A 23,137-nucleotide genomic window follows, 5' to 3' on the forward strand; every position below is an offset into this window, starting at 1 on the left:
ATTGTTGTATTGTTCTTGTCCATACTGAATACATCTTTCAAACTCAGTTTGGGCTGGAAAAAGAATGTGAACCCCTTGGCTAATGATATCAACAAAAGCTAACTGTACTAGGCAATGAAACCCAACTAAATGTGTGGGTTAGATCTACTTTGAGTTATGTAACACACTCAAACATTTTGAGTTTGCTATTCACAAGAATCATCTGCTGATATGAACCATGCTCCACAAAAAAATATCTCAGAGGACTTATGATCAAGAATTGTTGGTTTGCATAAAGCTGGAAAGGGTTACAAAGTTATCTCAGAGAGTTTAGATATTCATCAGTCCACAGTCAGACAAAATGGAAATGATTTAAGTCTTTGGCTACTCTCCCTAGCAGTCGGCCCCAGCAAAGGTGACTCCAAAAGAACAACGCAGAATGATCAATGAGGTAAAAAAAGACTAACAGCTAAAGGCTTATGGAAATAATTGGAGCTGTTTAACATCTGTGTTCATGGGTCTAACGTACGCAAATCATGGTGCATTGTTGCATGGAGCATGGTGTCCATAGCAGGAAACCATGGGGGAAGCTGCTACTCTCCTAAAAAAACATCACTGCACACCAGAAGTTTCAAAGAGCAGCTTGACACACAACAAAACTTCTGGGAAAATGTTTTGTGGACTGATATAACCAAGATTGAATTATTTCAGAAGAACATGCAGCACTAGGTCTGGTGTAAACAATGTACAACATACCAACATGAAAACATCATCCCAGCAGTGAAGTAAAGTGGAAGGAACATCATGATTTAGGGCTGCTTTGCTGCCTCTGGGCCTGGACAGCTCGCCATGACAGAGGGGAAAATGAATTCCCAAGTTTATCAAGGTATCTTACAGGATGATGATGGAGTGGCTGTATGCCAGCTGAAGCTCAGTAGAAGATCGATGACTCAGTAGGATAATGACCCTTAACATGGAAGTAAATCTACCTCAGAATGACTTCAAACAAAGAGAATCCACCTTCTGGAGTACCCGAGTCTGAGCCCAGATCTTAACCAAATAGAGATGCTGTGGAATGAGTTCAGAGGGGCGTTCACACCAGACATCCTAAGAGTATGGCTGAGTTGAAGCAGTTCTGTGAGGAAGACTGGTCCAAAATTATTCCTGATCATTGTGCAGGAATGGCTACACGAAGCTGTTGTTTGAGGTTGTTGCTGCCAAAGAAGGTTCAGCCAGTTATTAAATCCAAGGGTTCACTTACTTTTTCCACCAGAACTGTGGGGGTTTAACGGGTGTGTACAATGAAAACCCTAAAGACTAGAAATTGTTTGTGTGTTATTAGCTTAAGCACATTGCGTTTGTCTATTGTTGTGACTTAGATGAAGATTAGATCACATTTTATGAACAATTAATGCAGAAAACCAGGTCATTTCTAAGGGTTCACCTATTTTTTGTTGCCACTGTTAAGTGTTTTTAATGTGATCTTTACACATACAGTCTGTATTACAAATATTAAAAGAAGGGTTCTCCCATCACCATCAATGAAAACCCAAGATTTAGACCTGCTTTCACTCTCAAATTAGATGAAAAGGCCAACTAGTAGTCTAACTGTATCTAGTCTAACTATAATTACTACTGAAGTCTCTATAACCCTGTCAAATCCCAGTTGGAAGAGAATGTTCCCTGGAGTACATTGAAGCAATTCACCAAAAATACCCATTTTCAAGACAAAGCTGAATTACCATTAATATCATATTCCACTATATGTCACTTTGTGATAAAATAAAAAATTATGAAATGTAACGAATGTATCAGAAGGGAGACATAAGTGACCTGAAGAAAGGGTCCTTGAGGTGCAGGATGTTTCCAGATCTGAAGCCAGATTGATCGACTGTGGCTGTAATGTGGATGTCATAGCTCTTCCTTGAATGAAGAAAAGGTAAATGCTGGGGATTATTTCTCTCTGACCTCTCTGGACCAGTTCTGAACCAAACAATAGAAGAGATAAAACAGTAAAACGATAACAGAATACTGCCACTGTTCCTACTGTCCTACTCCACTCTGTGTGGTGTTTGTACACACAAATGGGCGTGAGCACATGTGTACCTGTTGTTAGCAGCCAGCAGAACAGTGCCGGACAGAGTTTGTCCCAGCTTGGCAAAAAGCGGCGTCTGAAGCAAACATCTGACCTGATACCAGCGGGTCAGAGGTTCAGTAGGAGCTGTGGAGAGCCATACTGCCGACCTGCAGTAACAGGGGCGGGGGTATGGGGGAGGGTGGGCGATTTAAAGAGATTACATCATTACACTCTGAATTCGAGTGAATATTTTATGTTGTGGGAGTTTTGACTCAACATGACTTTCAACTGCTAAGAAGCAAACTGTTGTTATGGAAAGGTTTTTATTTGTTCAAATAATTACTGTATGGAAAAGCCTTTGCTGTAACATTTTTCCATTCCTCTTGTCTTCCCTGTCACTGTATATTAAAATCAATCAAAGCAACACAGTATTTCAAACTAGAAGAAACTAGAAGGTCAGAGTTGTGTATCTCTTACTTGGATCCCAAATAAGCCACATCAAACCAGAAGGCAAATCCATGAACCAGACCAGACTGCAGCAGTGTAAACACAAAGGGAATCTCCATTCTGGAAGAAACACACAAACAAATGATTTTCTTGTCTCAGAAAGCTCTGCCTCTTTTGACAATGATGTGCACAGTTTTTATGCATATATTTTGGGAATTTCTTCTTAGCATGTTTGAATGTTAAAATTATTGGTACCTCCTGTGTACAGTAATATCCTTATAAAAAGTATTTCTCATGTTCTGTATGTCCTTTGTTGAATCCTTTTACTATCTGCTACTGTACCCGAACAAGGATTAATACGTCTGTGTTTGCAAAATCCTCAAATATTTGATGTTGGAAAGTGGCACTTCACAAATATCATTGGTGGAAAGTAACTGTAAAAGCATAATGTACATTGACTCAAGTACTGCATTTTAGCACTGTTTACATGTACTTGTACTTTACTACTACTTTACTATATATACACACACACACACACACACATATACATATATACGTACATACACACACACACACACACACACACACACAAAGACACATGTACACACACACACACACACGTATGTATACACACACGCACGTACACACACGCACACACACACACGCGTATATTCACACGCACACACAAATGTATATACACACACACACACACACAAACACACGTATATACACACACGCACACACACGCACACACACACACACACAGACACACACACACACACATATACATATACACACATATAGATCGATCTATAGATAGATTCTCGCTCTCGCCTACTCTCTATCAATCTTTATAGATAGCTTGATAGATATCTATATCCATATCCATCTATCTAGCCATCTATATGCATGCATGCATAACACTCTGAAAGGGTCCATTCTATAATAATATAATAATGAGTACTTTTACTTTTGTGATTTGAGGTAAAACTTGTTGAAAATAGTTTTGTAAGTAAAATTCAAATGCTGGACTTTTACCTGTCATACGGAATTAAAGTTGGTATTGTTACTTTAACTAGAGTGAAAGGTCTCCTCAATTTTTCCACCACTAAGTGTATAAATGCAACTTTAAGATCTTCTAAAACAAATTCAAACCTTGAGCCTTGATAATAAACAATGATAACCTTTGCAAATCCTCTATTTTAGCCTCCGTGAAGTTGATGCAGTGCTTGACAGACCTGGCCATCAGGATCTGCACATCAAATGTGTCCTAAAAAAGACATTAAATAATTAATAATCTGTTGTCAAAATACAGTTAAAAAATAAGTACTACATGTTTTTTGTTTTTTTTTAACTCTACCTACAACTATTTGGGGTATTTAGCTGATAAAGCGAAAGGTCAAAATAGACCTTAATTTAACTAATATTATGGGTTGCTAAAAAATCTGGTTAATGACTTGAGTACTTTTCCTCTCTGAGTAGTTCCTGTCTGACAGCTGTCTCTTACTCCCTCTGCAGTCAGCCAATGAGCAAGCAAAAATTATAAATACACGTGACTGTCACACCAAACCAATCCAAACTAAACATTGTGGGGACATTTTAGATGCCTTCTGCATCTCTTTACACATATCTCCCCAAAATTCAGCCTCATAAATTTTGTATCTTTAAAAAGTTTGAAATCTCCACTAAAGTTATAAGCTATGTTCTGTGAGTATAAACACTGTCTGGGTGTATCACATAAAAGTGTGAGAAGATGCTGACATTGGAGGCAATGCAACCGGTTTGATATATACAGTGAAAGAAGTTTTGCTACACCTTACCACTATAGGCTGCCTGAAAAACTCATCCACTGCAGCACTGTGAAGCGCACTCAGGTTAACCCCACAGAAGCTTCTCTGCTGCCTGATGAAAGAAAAACAAACAGGAGACACTGAGGCCATTTACAGAGTCAGCTGATTAATACAGCGGGTAGTTCTTGAGGGTAATTATTTTAGCTGACACATTTAAACAAGTTTTTATCATGTGACCGCTGATTCTTTGCACTGTATGCAAACTTGATGTCAGTACAGTATTTTTTCAACTTTTTAAAATCAAATACTGTTAATCTTTTGTTGTTGTGATTGTGATTCTTGTAGTTTCTCTTGCATGTTGTGAGAATCTACAGGATTTGGATTATTTGTGGAAAAAGCACAGAGCTGTAATACATTACATTTTTTGCAATTAATGCTGTTTACTTCTTGGATTTTATAGTTCTTGTATGAAAAGAAAGCAACCATGGAACAAGTAATGAGTTTTAAGCTTTCACAATGACATACATCAGGTAGGCAGAAATTGTATTTTTGAAACTTCTTCATTTGGAGAATCTGTATTAATACAAATCTACATAGGAACTTTATAAAGCTTCAGACCTTCAGTGTTGCAGCTGTTATTAATATAAACACCTAAGTTAATTGAATCTTTCCCACAGTGTCACTGCTGAAATAGCTTTGGTGAAAAACATCAGTTTACAGTTTACCCTCATTCTTCAAGGCTGCTTGAGCCTGACCTGCACATAGTGGTGGACCAGTGAAGGGCACAGACCATGGCAACACACACACGCGCACACACGCACACACACAGTTTGCTCAAACAAACTGCAATACAGGGGATGTATTGTTTGCATGAATTTTCTAGAAATACAGGAATATAGCAGAATACATACTCTCAAAATACTCTGTAGAACTAAACAAATGAATAAATTAGTATATCAAAAAATGATTCTCAGCTTTATGTCTATATATCACTCATATGGGTTGCATGAGTTCATATCACTACAGCAAGGTTTAGCTGTTTGTGCCAAATACTGATATGCACTTTTACACAGATGACACTGGCATGCATTGTTCAGTCTAAATGGGGTTCTTAGCTGCTGTCCAAAAATATTCTATTTTAGTAGTTCCTAATAAACATTTGCATGCAACAGCAGTTATATAATACTTTTTCATCTGGATGAATTATTGAAGTACTGTACTATATACTGATATCAATAATTTACATCAGTTATAACATTATAATTTTCTTATCTTAACTTCTATTTATATTACTTTTTAGATAAAATCTTACAAAACCATTTTAAACAATAATGTTTCAAATAATAAAATTCAGAGAAAAACAAAAATTTCTAACAGAAAATGTTCAATATCTTTACTTTTAAGTAGAAAATATCAGCCTCAACCAAAACTTATCGGCCTGCAAAAAAGTCCCTATCAGTCAAATCTTAGTTGGTCTGTATGAGTCAGTACTGGACTGAATCCAAGCGTTTTACACCCAACAGGAAACATGCCTGACTGAGGTCAAGCAATGAGAATATGTGTGTGTGTGTGTGTGTGTGTGTGTGTGTGTGTGTGTGTATGAGTGTATGAGTGTGAGTGTGAGTGTGATTGTGAGTGTGAGTGTGAGTGTGAGTGAGAGTGAGAGAGAGAGAGAGAGAGAGAGAGAAAATGGGAGCCAGTGTTTTTGTGTTCTCGTGCATGGATTTATGCCTGTGCATGCTTATGTGTGTTGCGAGAGAGACCAGAAACTGGCTCGTGCGTAGTGTTCAAAGTAGAGCTGCTCATCACTGAAGGGAGCCAGATGAATATCACCTAAGGAGGGAAACATCATACCTGGAGAGAGAGACAGAAAATTAATAGGAGAGAGACAGACATTAAATATGAGAGCTAAAGTGAGAGACACAGAAAGACACAGACAGACATATACTGTAGATTGACAATGGAGGACCCAAGGGAAAAAAAAAAAAAAAGCCTATATTTTTGGAACTGGTATGCCTTTAATAATTATTCTATCCACAAATAGAGATGGTTCATTACATAAAAAAGCATGATGTACGCTCTCCCTTTTATATCTTTCTTTTATAGTCTGCTTGTCATCATGAGAATAAAATATTTAAGATTCAAAATGAAAGTCTTCATCTTTAGACCTACATACTACAAATTGTCCTACATTACTTAATAAAAATTCCAGTTTATAAAAACATGGATCTTATTTTTGTGGTTTTTATCCATCATTTATATAATCTAACTAAAACTACAAAGTAAAACCCAAGTTGTAATAAACCAAAATCATCCCTTAACCTGACATTTCTCCGCTCCTACCATTGGGTTTGAGCCATTTCCTGGCATACAGGAAGCTTTCCATGAGCCTTTCATTCAGCAGCATGTAACCTATTGGCTCAGAGACAATGATATCCACCATGTCAGGACAGCTGACCTCCTCCACCTCCCCCTTTAGGACCCTGATCCGCTCAGACAGACTGTTACTCTGGACCAGGATCTGCACAGGAGACAGAAAACATCTGCTGCATTAAATTACACACTGTAAAACCACATAACCACTAAAGAAACCCTTAAAAGTGAAGCCTCCACATGCCATCAGCAGAGTGTGAAACAGGATACTACTAAGGATATACTACTAAGCTCAATGGGTGGGTGGTAAATGGACTGCACTTATATAGCGCTTTTTAAAGTCATATCAACGACTCAAAGCACTTCACACTACTGCCACATTTCACCCATTCACATTACGCTTTTTCTATACAAACAGCACTTTCTACATTCACACACATTCACACACCGATGATACATCAGAGGCAATTTGGGTTTCAGTATCTTGCCCAAGGACACTGACATGCAGGGATCGAACCACCGACCTTCCAGTTAGTGGACGACCTGCTCCACCTCCTGAGCCCAGATGCATTCCAGCTCTTTCTAACTGAAAGGCACACTGGGAGTCGTAATTAACATCTACCTTGAAGTTTTTATGTCCACAGGCTTGTGCTGTTGACTTTTTATAAAAAATTAAAACTATTTTCTAACATATATCTTGTTGTTTCTAACACTTATCTTTTGTACTGATGATTTAACCAGGAGAATGTCATATTGTTTCAAGTTGTAGAAGAGCAACTAGAAGTGTATGCAGTGCATTCAGACCCCCTCACTTTTGCACATTTGTTATGCTGCAGACTTATGCTAAATTCCTTTTATATTAATTTTTTCCCTCATCAATCTACCCTCAGTACCTCATAATGTCAAAGCGAAAAAAAAAAAATTGAGATTTTTGCACATTTATTAAAAAGAAAAAAACAAATACACACACACACACACACATACACACTTGTAGTACTGATTGAAATTATTGGCACCCCTAAATTTTACGTCCAAATTTTAGAATATCTTCAGAAATAATATTGTATAATCAAAATATTTTAATAAAATTTCCAAGGATACTGAGCAAATGAAATTACAAAAGAACTAAACTTGTATAATAGTGAAATAATATAAACACAAAATGTATCCCAGACACAATTATTACCACCCTTCACTAATATTTAATTGCAGAACCTATTTCAACAATGACAGCCTCTAAACGTCTCTTCGAGCCATCTAGAATCTTCTTGCACCTGGCTAGTGGTAATGTCTGCCACTCTTGCATTGCTGTGTTCAAGCTCTTTCAAGTTTGCAGGAGTCATTTCTGCAATGGAGGATTTCAGCTCTATCCAAAGGTTTTCAGTGGGGTTGTTGTTCTTTTGTACTGCTGAATATGTGCTTTGGGTCACTGTCCTGCTGAGAGAACCAAGACCTTCATCTCAAACCTAGTTTTATGACACTGGATAACACATTTTGCTCTAAAATGCCTTGGCAATCTTCTGATTTCATCATTCTTTTGATACATTCAACGCCTCCAGTACCAAAAGCAGCAAAGCAGCCCCGCAGCAGAGCCTCAACCATATTTTACTGTAGGTAAGGTGTTCTTTTCTTTATGGGCTTCATTTCGTCGCCTATAAACAAACTGATGCGCTGCATTCCCAAAGAACCCAGTTTCATTTGTCCACAGAAAATTATCCCAGAAAGACTGTGGCTTATCTATGAAAGTTTTTGCAAACATTAGTCTTGCCTTTTTGTGCCTTTCAGTAGTGATGTCCTCCTTGACCTTCACCCTACTTGGTTTAGTGTCCGGTGTATGGTACTAGATGAACCAACATTCCCGATTGCTCCAGGTCAGCCTGAAGCTCTTTAGAAACCACAATCCGCACCAACCTTTGCAGACTTCTCCTGTTAAATTTCTTCTTAGCACCATGTCCTGGAAACGTCTTAACTTTTTTATGACAATGAAATTTCTTGATATCATTACAAACTGTTGAAATAGGGATTTCAAGATATTTTCCGATTGATTTGTTGCCTTTGTAATTGTTATGTTTTTTGATTATAGCATTTCTGATGCTCTCTTGTATTCGCCATTGTGAAAAAGAAACAGGAAACAATCAGCCCCTTTTCATGCAGTAAAACCACCATTCAAAAACCCCATCAAAAGAGTGACACCAATTGTGTCAAGTGTACATTTTATGTCTGGATTTTTTATTTCACTAATTAAAAGCATTTTTGTTGTTGTTCAGTAACTGGGCATTTTTATTACATTTTGTGATTATACGAAATTAGTTAATTTGTATTTATTTCTGAAAATATTCTCAGTTCTGTACTTAAAATTCAGGGGTGCCAAAAATAATTTCAATCAGGAACGTTTAGGCACTCCTGCCTGGAGTAACATCTCCAAGAGGAGGTAACTCAGCTGCTGGGCCAACCCTGTCTCTTAGGAATTATGTTTCTATACAATTACACTGCAACAGCGAATAGGTTTTTTAGTAAAAGTATTCACTGTCTGGATTATGTTCAGAGGCAACACATTTTTAGAATGAATAGCACTACATTTATTAAGAGCATAGAGGCAGAAAACAAATATGTGTCTGAACATTTTACCATTATGTTCAGTAATCACCTCATCACCATCATTACGTCCGATAAGAGTGTTTACCCAGTCAGTGTTTGCTCTTGGTGGAAATCCAAGATTTTCATCATTCCTGCCCCTGTCCTGTTAATTTTGCTCATTCTGCTTCTTTCTGCCTTCACCCATATCCTCACCTCCTCAGACCCCTGGTGTTCTGTGAGAATTTACATGAACTGCCATTCTCTATCCAGCCACCAAATGTTCCTAGACTTTCCCTCCATTTCCAATGACCTGACCTTTCCCACCCACTCACACATTTCCAGTTCTATTTCAAACATGCTCCGCCCTCAAACAGGTTTTGCTATTAGATTACCCCTTTGAGACTCCACCTCAGCACCCTGAGACAGATCATTGCACTCATCGCCCAGTTAGTGTGTGGCGACTGCAAACTGCAGTCTCCTATAAAATCACTCACACTGGCCCCATTGATGGCTGGAAGTGGGTCAAAAGCTTCATCTGCAGTCAGGGTCTGGCCCCTCCCCCCAATTCCCTTGTGGTCTAGCAGTTAGCCGTCACTTCCATCTGAGAATGCCATGCTCGACCACTGTTACATCCGCGATGCTCAGGTAGTGGTGCTGGCCAGCAACATGTCTTTCCTGCTGGCTCTCTGGGAGGTCCAAACAACAGCTTCAACGTTCTTCCGTATGTCTCAGGCCTTTGCCATAAATGGTGGCCTGTACATGTGTGCCACTGGTGGATCAGAGGCACCTCTGGCAGAGTGTCTCCACCCGGAAGGGGAATGAACGCCGCCAGCTGCTGAATATGTCACTCTCCACTGTGTCCCTCTTCATCCCAGCCCTCCAGCTGATGATTGACCAAATAGAGATGTCAAGGAAGGCGTCAGAGTAACTGAGTTCCCACCTTCACCCCCAGCAGCCTCCCCCTCAGGAGCCTGAGCTTTGGCAGCCACTGGCCACCTAACCACATCTCTGCTCCTGCCCCCTCGCTTGATCTTAGAGCAGGAGGATGCGGGGGCACTAACCCTGGAGCCTCCGGCTCTGGCAGGCACTATGCCAAGTAATTTACTGTTAATAAAAGGGTGTTAACCAAAAACCTTACATTTCCCCTAAATAGCAACATTCCTACACTTTCCAAGTATCATATACTAGCTTCATTGGGGAGGAGAGGCGCCTTGTCAGAGAAAGGATGCCTCTCTCTCTCTTCCTGGCCAACATGGAGCTATCGGTGAGGGAACGATGCTTTAAGCCCGCGTCTCCTGGATGCCTGGATATTCCAAGAAAAATATGAATTTTTATGTGGCAAGGCATGCCATACCTGCACCTGGGTGTAGAGTTCAAGATCTGGTGTCACTAAGGTAATTTGATGAGAATTCGACAAGAAAGAAATTCTCCTTTAAACTCAGTGACAGTCACTGCTCTAATGGTGTGGCTGTTTCTGATTTACTGGTGATGTCCGAGATGACATGGCACCAGGGCATGAGCGGTTGTGCTTCACCGTGCTCAAAGAGAAAAACACAAATTTTTCAGTGATGAAGCAAAAGAGGAGATTTACGCCATGTAAATGTAGCATCCATCACAGCACTTGCTGCCATGGCCCCGCAAACCTCCATCCCAACGACAATAGGGATGGGTGGGAGGGCTCATCCTTTCTCTGTGCATCAGTCTCCCCTTGCTCCCAATGACAGATCTTTACCCAGAGTGGGTGCATCTATGTGGCCCTTTCCCTCCCTGGCTTGACAGGATGCTGAGGAAGGGTTACACATTACAGTTCCCCCATTAGATCCACCTTTCAACAGTATTATGCGCATTGCTCTCCCCATCCCTGCAGAGAGAGCAGCATTGGAGGAGTTGACTGGATAACAACCAGGTGACTGGATGACATCCATGGACCTGATGGACACTTATTTTCATGTTCCCCATTCTGCTATGGAACAGAAAGTCTCTGCACTTCGCATTGGGGGAGGGAGATTTATCAGTACTGTCGCATCCCTTTTGGTTACTCGCTGTGGGCAGTACCACTCATAGAACAGAAGTTACTTCCAGTAACTACTGTTTTTCTCATGAGCTCTCCCACTGTCTAAATTGGCCTGTTTCACCAGCTGTTGTTTAGATTGTCAAGTTCTTCATGTTCATTGTGAAGATATTGACGAACAAAATAAGCTTGAGCTTATTTTGTCTTTTTCTTGATTGTATTCCTGAACCTCTTCCTGTTGTCTCACCTGTGCCTGTTTGCCCCTTGGCCTGATCATCTGTAAGTCTTGATTATTTTTGAAATATTAATGCCACTCCACTGCATCTGCATGCATTTCTGCATTTGGGTCCTTCCTGTTGCCTCGTTTACCCCTGTGACAGTACAATCTTGCCAGGATGAATCAAGTAGACATGGCATTTTTCACAATGGTCCTTGGTAAAAGCACCATGGAACATCTGAAATCTATTGCCAAGAACACTGCAGATCATGAGAAGAGAATTTCTGCCTGGACCCTGTTGGAGAAGATATTGTCTTCCAGCTCGTGGCTAAAGAAGATTCCTGGCGTTGCGGAATTGGTTGCAGATACTGCAGCCCTCAGGATGAGTTTGAATGGTATCAAAGAAAAAGATGCCAGCCTTCCAGTCAGGTAACAATGGGCCTGTTAGCTGCCAGCCTGCTTCCCAACTGACTAGCATCAGGCCTGCTAGCCTCCAGCCAGATCCTGCCTTTGAAGACCTCCAGCAGTCACCTTTCCTAGGGATTCGCCTTGCCATTTCCAGGAGTAACGTCCTACTTACTCCTGAGTCAGCCTTGTTCACCCCTGTGACAAAGGCCCCTGTCAGCACTAAGAGGTACAGGCATGGGCGAGAGAGCTTGGGCAGTGACAACAGTAGAAAATCCCAAAATAAGGTACTTTTTTTTTTAGGTTCATTTTCTAAATGTTGAATGCTCTCTTGTAGCCGTGTATAGGTTCATATGCAATTTGCACTTACAGCCATTGACCATACCAGACAGATGGTAAAATGATAATACTCTAAAGGCTGTTTCAAGCACAGATTAAAAGCCAAAAAAATTATTGGAGCGGCCAAATAAAACACAGATGAGAAACTGTTTTTCAACAGATTGAATAAATAATAAAACTAACTACTAAAATAGGAACAAACCCTTGGAGAACCCAAATCCTTGGAAGCAGTCAAGTACCAGAACCAGAAAATGAAGGAATTGACAATTACTTTAGATATTAAGATTCTTATCCATTATGTAACACCATGAGGGAGGCGCCTGGTCCCAAATGCAGCATGACAACAAGTCCAAACATACAGCTGGATTCATGAAGATCTTATCTTTAGTGACAAGAAGAAAAAGGAGTCCTGTAACAGATGGTCTGGCCCCCACAGAGCCCTGGTCTCCGCATCATGGAGTCAGCCTAAATCCACAGAAGAACCGTTGCAAGTTTTCCAAGATGCTTGAACAACCTACTGCCAAGTACCTTGAAAACTCTGCAAGTATACCGAGGAGAAACGGTGCTGTTTTAAAGGCAAAAGGTGGTCAGCAAATATTTAGTTTAGTTGGTTTTCCTCTTTACTGCACTTTATATGTAGTTAAAAGATAAATTAAAAACTATTCATGGCATTTTTTTTGAGTGCATGCTCATTTTACATTTAGAGCCTAGAACTTTTATGATGAAAAAAAACAAAATATCTGAAAAACAAGATGTTAAGCTGGAGTGCGGGACTTCTACATATAAATGAATGTCTGGTCAGTCAAACCCTTGCCAAACGAGTTCACACAATAATGATTAAGCCTGTCAATGCCAGGTAAATCTGTCTGTATTTCGCAGTATACTGGAGTTTTACATCTGGTGTCTCTGGCGACATTCCTGCATTGGTGTGCTGGTAGTGATGCGTTTGCCAGGGCTGAAGAGGGGAATACCTGTAACAGAGATGGAGTTTGCAACAACAACTAGGAGTATGATGGAGCGTATGGTGGAAAAACCTAGGAAGTGTCCAAGAAAAGTTTCTGATATTGCAGATTAAAAAAAAACCAAAAAAAAACATTGCCATTCAGAGGAAGAATAATAGTCCAAAAAAGAACGTAATCAAACAACAAGGACAAACACGAAATTACCATTGGTGTGGCCTTTTTCCTCACTGGAGAGTGCTGAAAGAAGAGAAAGGACTGTAAGCAGACAGATGTCTGCCTTACTGCTCTTGGACAGGTTGGTATTTGTGAAATATTTGGAGTAGGCTATGTAGCAATTACATTTACTCTACCTAAATAATGGATTATTGTCTTGGAACTGTGGAAATGTCTCTGTATTTTTGTAACTATATCTAAACATGAATCTGGGAGTTTCCAGGCATATGCAATAAGCATCTGTCAACAGTGTTTGTGTAATTACTTTGAAGGCCAGAAGAGGAAGACAATGTTCTGCATTGTAGGTTTAAATGGTCAGTATATACAAATTACCAGAACACATTTCCTTATTTATCTTTAGTGGTAGATATTCATGCAGAGAGGTTTGGTTATGTTTGTCTGTCTGGGTCTTTGAGAATACTGTCTCTGAGATTTCTGCCTCCACCTCGATACAATGGAGATAAATGAGATATAGTGTTGTGATGCCCACAGCATTTAAAAATATTCAAGAGTTATGTCTTTCCAGAAACCATGTTATGGTCGCTCTGTTTGTGATCTGTGGATTATCCAGAATAATGGGGACACTGTTGGAAAGAGACACCTCAAAATGTGATCATTCTGGGATAACCTTCCATCTGTTAGGACTTTGTGGAGCCGGTAGGATTTGATGCATTGAGCAGTTCAGAACACTTCATTATGATTACCTACTGTGGTGCAGATGAATGTGACACTTTGTCAAGTTGTTTTATTTAGCACCCATGTCAACAGTTCGATGGGACTTCTATTATTATATTCAAAATATTTTAAAGGGAAAAAATCCTACTTAAACCCAGCCAATGATTAAGAAACTTGAGTGTATGTTAGGCCTTTTGAAATTGTTATATCTCCATTATATGGGAAACCTGTGGATATTCAGTATAAAAGGCAGATATAGTCCCCATATATCGGTCTGCCCTCTGTTCTGTGTGTTTCAGCATCTCCCTGCAGCCCCTATCCTACTGAACTGTGAGCCAGATGTTGCTGCATTCCATTAACTCCCCAGAATGCCATGCTATGCATGTGATGTATCTACTTTGTGTGTGTGTGTGTGTGTGTGTGTGTGTGTGTGTGTGTGTGTGTGTGTGTGTGTGTGTGTGTGTGTCTGTGTGTGTGTTCGCTATCTAGTGCATGACTGTGGTTTCTCTTTAGGCTCTAGCAAAGCCAATACACACAACATTATTCTCCAAACCTACATGTGAGCTCAGTTTTGTTATAGAGACCTAAACTATGATTTGATTTCTGCAGAGAATAAGACCATCTTTAAAACCTGTGTGTACAGTTACAGTATAATCCAACTGTGCTGACGTTATAATGGCAAAGATGGAGGACAGAGGATTTAAATGTACTGACCTGTGTATACTTGGCCATGGGGCTGGACTCAACAGCATACACTCTGGTGGCTCCAGCCTGGATGGCAAAGAAAGATAGAATACCAGAACCACAACCAACATCCAGAACTACCTACAGAAACAGGAAGAGAGAGGGAGACCAGGTCACGCTGCTGTCAGCTTCTAATGCTGATTAAAAACCTAAAAACCTAAAAACCTTTAAATCAATGCAAACATATGCACTACTGGATTTTGTTATGTCCCCCATATCCGAAAATATTCTGCAGGACACGCAGCAAAGGTTGTTGCGGGATTTAGAACCGGGGATGTTGCTGATAAATGGTATGGGTTGGAGACTACCAGGACACCGTGATGCTCCCATCATTTATTTTCTAGATTGTTTCCTTAAATCCAAGTATGAAATGCATGGCTCTTTATCTGTCTCAGTAAACCACATACATTTACTTTCCAAAGAACATGCACCCTATATGATAACAGCATTAATTTTGTTGATTAGACTTTAAGGATAATTCCAAATATATAACTTGAGTGTTATTTTTGTATTTTTGGACATTGTTTTTGTTGGTTATGATAACACACTGTAGTCACTAAAGTAATATGTTAACATGAGAATGTTGTTACATTGAAGTTTAATGGAAGAAGAAACACAAGCATTCATACAATCAGGTAATAAACAAACATTTTATTTTTTTATTTACAGCATTTAGCTAGAACCAGTCTCACTAGATTATTTAAACCACCTAAAGTAATTTGTTGATTTGGCTCATATGTATTTGGATCAAAGTGTATTTGTCATTGTAATGGCATATCCTAAAGGGTACTTTCAGTCTTTGTGTATTTGGTGTATTTTCCAGAATAATGAGTACAGTGCTTTTGGAAAGAGACACCTCAAAATCTGGAAAAATAAAACTAGAACTCCCAAAATCTGTTAATTTGGGATAACCTACCAGTCTTCCAGAACTTAAAGGGTAAATTCAGTTAATTTTAAATTAGGTCTTTTATCAGTTATTTTAACATTGTACTCAACAGGGTAAATAATGCGGTCTGGGAAAGTGGTGACATTGTTGGTTGGAAACTAGACAGCCGATTATCTAAACCACTTTATTTGTAGGTCACACTGAAAGTGACCTGAAATATATATAATCCCTCACTGTACAGGAAAAGTTTGTACAGTTACAGTAAATACAGTAGTTTACAGTTTAAACAGGAAGTGAGCCTATAAAGTGTGATGGATGTCTACATCAGACATTTTGGGTCAAAAATTACTGTTCAATTTCTGCCCCAAATAACTTTGACAAATCTGTTGACAACCTGTTTCATTGTCTGACTGACTGTGTCTTGACCCACTGGACTTCTTGTCACAGTGGGTGTTTGGAGCAATGAGGACCAAAGCGCAGACACACAGGTAGATAATTTAGGAAAACAATGCTTACAGGCCGAAGGGTGGATAACCAGACAGGTGAATTCAAAGGCAGGCAGGCAAGCAAGCAAACTGTAACAAACAACAGGAGTCTTCTCACAAGGAAAACAAGAGAACATTCCGGGAACAAAAGCAGACAAACTGACCAAGAGTGAAGGGAACACACAGATTAAATAATGCATGGGTAATTGGGAAGAGGTGAAACTAGGGGGTGGGAAACACACACATGGGCAGTAAAACAAGTAAAACAACCATAGACACAAAAAGATAGGGGATTTCAAAATAAAACAGAAGACATGGAAAACACTGATGACAAAGCAAGCTATAACCACAGGAGCTGGGCAGGATGAAACACTTCTAAGTGATCCAGTGGGCAGCTATTGTTCAGGTGGTAGAGGGTTGGCAATTAATTGTACTGTAGGTTTAACATCTTTCATTGAGACACTGAACCCCATTTTGTTCCCAGTGTGTAGAGAAAATAAGTTGCTGTGGACAAAACATCTGTTGCTTTGGTCCAGATGTCCACTATTACTCTGGTGAATACATGGTACCATACCTGATAGAAAGGATGGACAATACTATGAAAACATTACCTGACATGCCTGAATTAACCTTAATTTGCTCCACATATTATTGGCTTGCTTGACTACATTTTAATAAGACACAAAAAAAAGTTAACTAAATTGTACTTGGGTACTACACTACGTTACTCTACTCCTCTGCTATTGACATGAATAAGGAAACCAATGGGCTGTATAATTTTTGAAATGGATGGAATTAATAGACTTAATAAAGGAACATTCTACAAAATACAATGTCTCCAACAAAAGCCATGTGTGTCTCGTGTGCTGTCACCTTATCTCTGAAGTCAGTCTCATTGACTAACATCGCTCTCTGATAGGTGGCGGTCCTCAGGTAGTCCTGAAGCAGGCTCTGCTGCTGGGACAGACAGCTGTGGAACTGCACACACACAACAATCAACTATTTCTATTTCTACTTCTTTTCTGGGTCTTTTTCAAATGTATTTATAAAAACAGTCAGAATTAAAGCTGCAAGCAGCATTGATTGGGCCCTCGGGGGTACTGGCTTGGGATGTTACATGTGCCTGCCAAATTCCGTACATCTAGGTGAACCGTAATCAGTTTTCGCCACTTCTGACGTGTGTGCCAGGTTCTGTGAGTTTTCGAGCATCCCTACTTAACCCCCCCAACAACTACATCACAATGAGGGCAACGCCATGCGATGAAAACTAAACATTTTCACCATAAACCATCATCGAGATCTTAAGGATTTTCTGACCATGTTTTAGGTGGATCTGGTAAGAAGCTAATACTGTGATTCAGTATTGGACTGTAGATGTCTTCAGGCCGGAATTCTTATCAAACAAGTGAAATTTGAGAAAAATTCACCCTGGCTGTGCAGTGATTTTCAAAAATCACTGCACAGCCAGGGCAACACCCTTAAATGAAAACTCACATCTTTACAATACAGCCTCATCAAGGTCTCAAGGCTTTTCTGACCACATGTGAGGTGGATCTGGCGACCCACTAGGGGGCAAAGTTTCGTGCAGATTGTACTGACAACATAGGAGGAATTTTAAAAAGTAGGTTTTGCATATCTTGCAATTTCTTAAAAAAAAATTACAGGTGGAAATGAACGCATGCACGTAAGGTTTTTGAGTATCTTACTTGGTATTCTTGTGTTTGGGTATGTTCAGCCCTTGCTTCTAGCATAGAGGGATGTCTCTTAGAAGGTATTTGGCTCTCTGCACCCATGCTTCCTCTCTCATTTCTTTCTGTGCAACCTTTCATGGTCTCTTCATCATTGCTTCTTTTTAATAACTGCTGGAAGTTCCTCATATCTGGACGACCGAAGGGTACACGACAACATGTGTGAGCTCCTGACAAACTAACCAATCCCCATGACAATGAGCAAAATGTATCTTACCATTTACTGTACATACCAGTTGAACTTTTGAACCACAGCAGAAGACTCTGTTTGCCAATGGAGATCAGGAAGGACTGACTTCCAACCTGGCAGCAGTCCATCTCTTTGGAAACAGCAAACTGGAAGACTGATGCTCTGTTGCCTAAAAAAACATTTAGACAGAAGGAGGCAAAAATACTATAGATGAGATTACTATCAAACCTGGCACAGTATTTATGATACTGACGATGATACTTAAAGTTTTTGGTGACACCCCCTGATCTTTGCTTTAATTTAAACACAGGTCAAAATTTCCACTTGTGCACAAGAAACTAACATGCTCCTGAATGAAAGTCATTTTTGGTTCTACTACTGGTAAGTATCTTTGGATAAAAAAAGTCAAAGTACTCTGTTTGATCAGTCCAACATTTTTATAATATGTAATAGAAATCTGGGAACCAGGAAATGATAATCAGCTCTTTAGTCATGTCTTTGCAATAATTAAGATGTGTCACCATTTTTTTCTGTATGTGTGTTCATTTGTGTGTGAATTTGCTGTCAAACAGCTGACAGCAGTTTTATCATACTCCAACTTATGTTGGCCTACAAGCTTCTTTTGTGCAAAGTAACTGAGGATAAATACCCTATTAATCCAGTGCAGTAAGTACACTTTCGAGATACTTGGACTCAATTTGTTACATGAAAGAAAATTGTACATTCATTATAATGTTACAAATTAAATGTCTCAATTTTCAACAAATTTCCAAAACCTTCCAAAAATTTGTTTTAACCTTACTGTAGTGCTGAAATCTGTCTCTTTCTGTCTTTTGAGATCAACTTTGCACTGAATGGGGATGAAAAAAATTCACTTTTTTTGGTTCAAGAAGACTTTTAGGCTGGAATATTTCACTTGTGATTACTTTGTAAATGTAGATTTTTTTTAACTACAGTGCAAAACAATCATTTTATAAAATATGAAGCTGTGTAATGGGCTGAACAATCCAGCAGTATAAATAGTAGTTACTTCCACCAGCCAAAATCACTGTCACTATCTTGCTCCTATATATTCAAATTGTGCTTGAGTAAAGGACAAGATAATATCAACATAAGATATTGATAAGTGGTGTTATTAATGATCAGAGTTGTTTGATGTGATTCTAACATTCCAGCTGTGGTTGTGTCCTCAGCTTTATCTAAACTCTCCATGTCTGGCACACATTCTTTCCACTAGTACACCCTTATTCCATGGTATTCTCTAAATAAGCGAGCATTGTGTTAAGTGAGTGTGTACTCCTTCAGTACTCACCATCCTGTACAGTGAGCTGCTGAGCCTCCAGTCCTGTGGTGAGGTGGAGAGTTAGCTCCTGCTCAGCTCTCTGTCTGCACACACTGACACGCTGCTCTCTGCTTACCTCCTCCTGGACCTGGACCTCCTTCAGAACACAACCAGACCACAATCTTAAACCAGATTACACCACATTAACCTGATTAGATCCAAATTAATGCGAAATCATGGGATTTGTCTCAGTTAGTGCAATACAATTAGATTGGTCTAGGGGCCATAAAATGAATTGCACCTTAATGGAGGGTTTTGCGTGTTTTAGCCAATTTACTACAAATCATATACACATTATATCACAGCTAACCACTTCACAAAACATTTAATTACATTTTTTGAATTAATTTCATTTGTGACCATTATGGGCATTCATTATTTTCCATTTATTTAGCTATGGCATGAAAATCAATTATCTTATAAATACGTAATCCATCAAGATTAACATCATCATTTTTCATTCTGAAAAGTTTGTTGAGTTACATTATAGAACTCTGACTGACAAATCAGTCAGCCTTTAAACTGCATTATCGGTAAAAGTTCTAACTGACAAAAACGAAGGCAGAGTTGATGTTAACTATGATGGATTACCAACCTAAAGATTGGGTTTATTTTCTACTACAAAGTTTTGCCTAAAAAGTTTTGGAGAAAATTAAATTGCTACCGGTATTATGATAGCTGTCAACTTTTTTTCCACTTCAGGAGGTATTTCACTCTTGTACTGCACCAAAATCATATGGGCACAGTTGGTATGGATGATATATATACAAATTGAAGCACTCTTGTCATTACACAACTTCAGCAAGTTTCATCAGTCTGTTAGTTGTATAGAAATGAATGGAAACCAATGGCTGACTAAAATGATTGGAAGAATACATAAAACCTATCTTGCTTGTGTTCAATAATGATACACACAATTTTAGTGAAGAATCTTTACCTTACAAACACACTGGCATGTCATTTAATGCACTTCTTTCACTTTGGTTATAGCTTCAAACTTGGTGATTGCAACGTAGTAAATGTCAGATAAATGCCACATAAATTATATGCAATAAAATACTCTATACCTGATATATCTGAAACATAAGCAGACATAATGTGGGATCCCATTAGGTTAAAGGGATATATTGGCACACATTTCTCTGGGAAAACATCTTTGTACATTGTGTACTATGTTGGAACTACTTTTAAAAAAGTGCAAATTAAAGCTTTGCACACTCACAACACCACAGTAACATAATGAAAGAAATGGTGGCTTCAGAGTGAACAAGGTAGAGAAATTCAGACATAGCTCCATGGTGTGAAAACCAGAAATATCAATTCTATAAGTAACTGAACATTTTCATTAGAGCAATGTGTTATTAGCTACAGTCTGATTATTATGTTCATACAATCATAGACAGTGACCATGTTTAAATGCACACAAGAAACCAGATTACATTGAGAAAGCTAGGCAGAAAATTGGATATACAGTACTCTGTAAAAATTTGTGAATTTATATTTGATTGTCTTTGTGGGGGAATTTGTCCCCCTAGAATTTGTTCCTTAGGGCAATCAGTGACTGAAAATCTGATCAAGCTCCTGAAACAAACCTGAGGTGTAATCTGACTAATTAAAGGCATGTATACACAGTGCATACTGTATCCTGCCCTTACCTGACCATGGTATAGTTATGTTGTGTTTTCTGATAAGAGTTTTAGTGTGCCTACAAGAAAAATCTGCATTAAACCAAATCAGATTCAAATTAAAATTGGAAAGTTTAGTACATCATAAATTAGATGAAACAGACAAGTATTTGAGAGTGCGCCCTCTGCAACCTAGTATTACCTCCTCGTGCGTCTTCATGTACTCCTCCTGCAGAGTGAAGACCCTGACAGAGAAAACTAATGACTCTTCACTTCTCTCCTCCATTCTTCAATGTGAAAGCAAGCTGCTCTTTGGGAAGAAAGAAGAGGAGAGAACAGAGGGGAGGAGGTGGTGAGGAGGGGATAGAGGAAAGGGGGAGGAGAGTTGGAAGAAGGATTACATGGGGAAAATTGGGAGAAAAGTAGGGGACAGAAGTTAACACCGAAAGAAAATGAGAAATCTAGAGCTAAATGCAGCATGTCTATACTAGAACTTTACATTTCTACTCCAGCCTGATTGGACTCAACAGTGTTATGATGAAAATTATTTTTCCTATTTACATTTTGCTTTATTGGATGGTTTTGCATCATGTATATGTGAAAAAAAGATTACAACACAAAGTTGAAAACCAAATTGGAACATAAGTTGTTGATTTTGGTATTCTTACAGAGTTCAGAGCATCAGGGCTGAATGTAAAGTTTGTCCTGATGGTGGTATTAAAAGGAAATGTCTAAGGGGTCACCAAAATCCTTTAGAATCATCCTCTGAGGACAATGACTATCAATACCAAATATTATAGCAATCTAGACAGTAATAGAGAAAATACATGACAAAAACATGACAATACCAGACAAACACACAAACTTCCACAAATAAACTTAAAAAAAATGGCAACTTAGCACATTAAGACTGGCTGACATCATTAATTTACAGAACCAAGGTTTTGTAACCTGAGGGTTCCATTTAGGTCAGCATCCCATTTGATTTCATGGGCTTAAGGCTACTGTGATTTTTGTTATTTATCAACCAATTAGATGAACAAACTTTTATAAGATCAGTCCATTTACAGTACCCACACTCCCTCTGTTGGATGATAAGTATCACTGAAAGAGCACAGAAAAATCTCTAAACCCATCTAATTTTACAACAATGTTGAATTATGTCAATGCTGATTAAACATTACTGGGAGGAAATTGAGAGTTTTACTAAACAGATAACACACCTGTCTTAACTGCTGATCAATTTAGTTGATAATTTTCAAGAAAAATTACATGACTCAAGAAAATGGATTCCGACAACATAAAAGGTCATGTTTTCAGTTTCATTGTAGAGTCTGTGACGATTCTCAGTCATCCAGGTCATGGTATTCTGTAAGTGCCATGCAAAGGCAACTGGACTTCGCATACAAAGTTAGTGAATATGATGGAGCATTTTTGCAGCTAAATAGCCAGATATTTCCCTCAGGGGTTGGTAGAGACACATGTATGTATATAAAACTCCATTCTTTATTTCCTCTAGAATTAAATTCTGTAAGTGCTATACGAAGGCAAACGGACATGTTTGAAGTTCTTGAAGATATTTCGCCTCTAATCCGAAAAGGCTTCTTCAGTTCTAACTGACTAGTGGGGGGGTTTGGGTATTTATCCTCTGGTGAGATCAGCAACACTTATGAATCGTTGAGGTCACATGAGTCACCACCTGTCAGCCACCTACAATGCAGTTTTAAGTTCACTCCCCAGACAGCTGAACACCCATCCACACCAGGACACGTCCCCACTCACATGTTGGCAGGGTGGATCAACGACTCACTTGTCACCCTAACGACCCTCAAGGTGTTAGCACCCATCCACACCTTGAACCATGTGATCCTAACGACTTCCATGATGACCGGGAAGGTCAATGACTCATGTGACTTTTACGACTCACAAGTGTTGCTGATCTCACGAGAGGATAAATACCCAAAACCCCCCACTAGTCAGTTAGAACTGAAGAAGCCTTTTCGGTACTGGGTCCATGGAACTGGGTCCAAGTATTGAATTTACATTTGGTGG

The 23,137-nt window shown here is 39.1% G+C and overlaps 1 protein-coding gene across 1 annotated transcript; it reads right to left on the bottom strand.

Moving 5' to 3' along the window:
• Positions 1-1,790: 1,790 nt before the first annotated feature.
• LOC120787465 (histone-arginine methyltransferase CARM1-like) lies at positions 1,791-21,371 on the bottom strand. The gene is made up of 13 exons (XM_040123136.1): positions 21,288-21,371; positions 19,431-19,557; positions 18,162-18,287; positions 17,887-18,059; positions 17,054-17,158; positions 14,780-14,890; positions 6,637-6,814; positions 6,057-6,147; positions 4,324-4,405; positions 3,688-3,773; positions 2,534-2,623; positions 2,086-2,223; positions 1,791-1,902 (listed from the first exon to the last, which is right to left on the bottom strand). The coding sequence occupies exons 1-13, from the start codon at positions 21,369-21,371 to the stop codon at positions 1,791-1,793; spliced, it is 1,503 nt and encodes a 500-aa protein (XP_039979070.1).
• Positions 21,372-23,137: the final 1,766 nt, after the last annotated feature.

This window comes from Xiphias gladius, unplaced genomic scaffold (assembly GCF_016859285.1).
Source record: "Xiphias gladius isolate SHS-SW01 ecotype Sanya breed wild unplaced genomic scaffold, ASM1685928v1 HiC_scaffold_1477, whole genome shotgun sequence".
In the NCBI taxonomy this organism is placed as follows: Eukaryota; Metazoa; Chordata; class Actinopteri; order Istiophoriformes; family Xiphiidae; genus Xiphias; species Xiphias gladius.

What these genes read in the sequence shown, in the direction of transcription:
- LOC120787465 (XM_040123136.1), bottom strand. Translation starts at nt 21,371, where the DNA reads ATGGAGGAGAGAAGTGAAGAGTCATTAGTTTTCTCTGTCAGGGTCTTC. An exon ending in CCCAAACACAAGAATACCAA is followed by an intron (nt 17,159 to 17,886) that starts GTAAGATACTCA and finishes GTGTGTGTGCAG; the next exon opens with TTCCACAGCTGTCTGTCCCA. An exon ending in AAAATAGAGGATTTGCAAAG is followed by an intron (nt 2,624 to 3,687) that starts GTTATCATTGTT and finishes TGTTTCTTCCAG; the next exon opens with AATGGAGATTCCCTTTGTGT.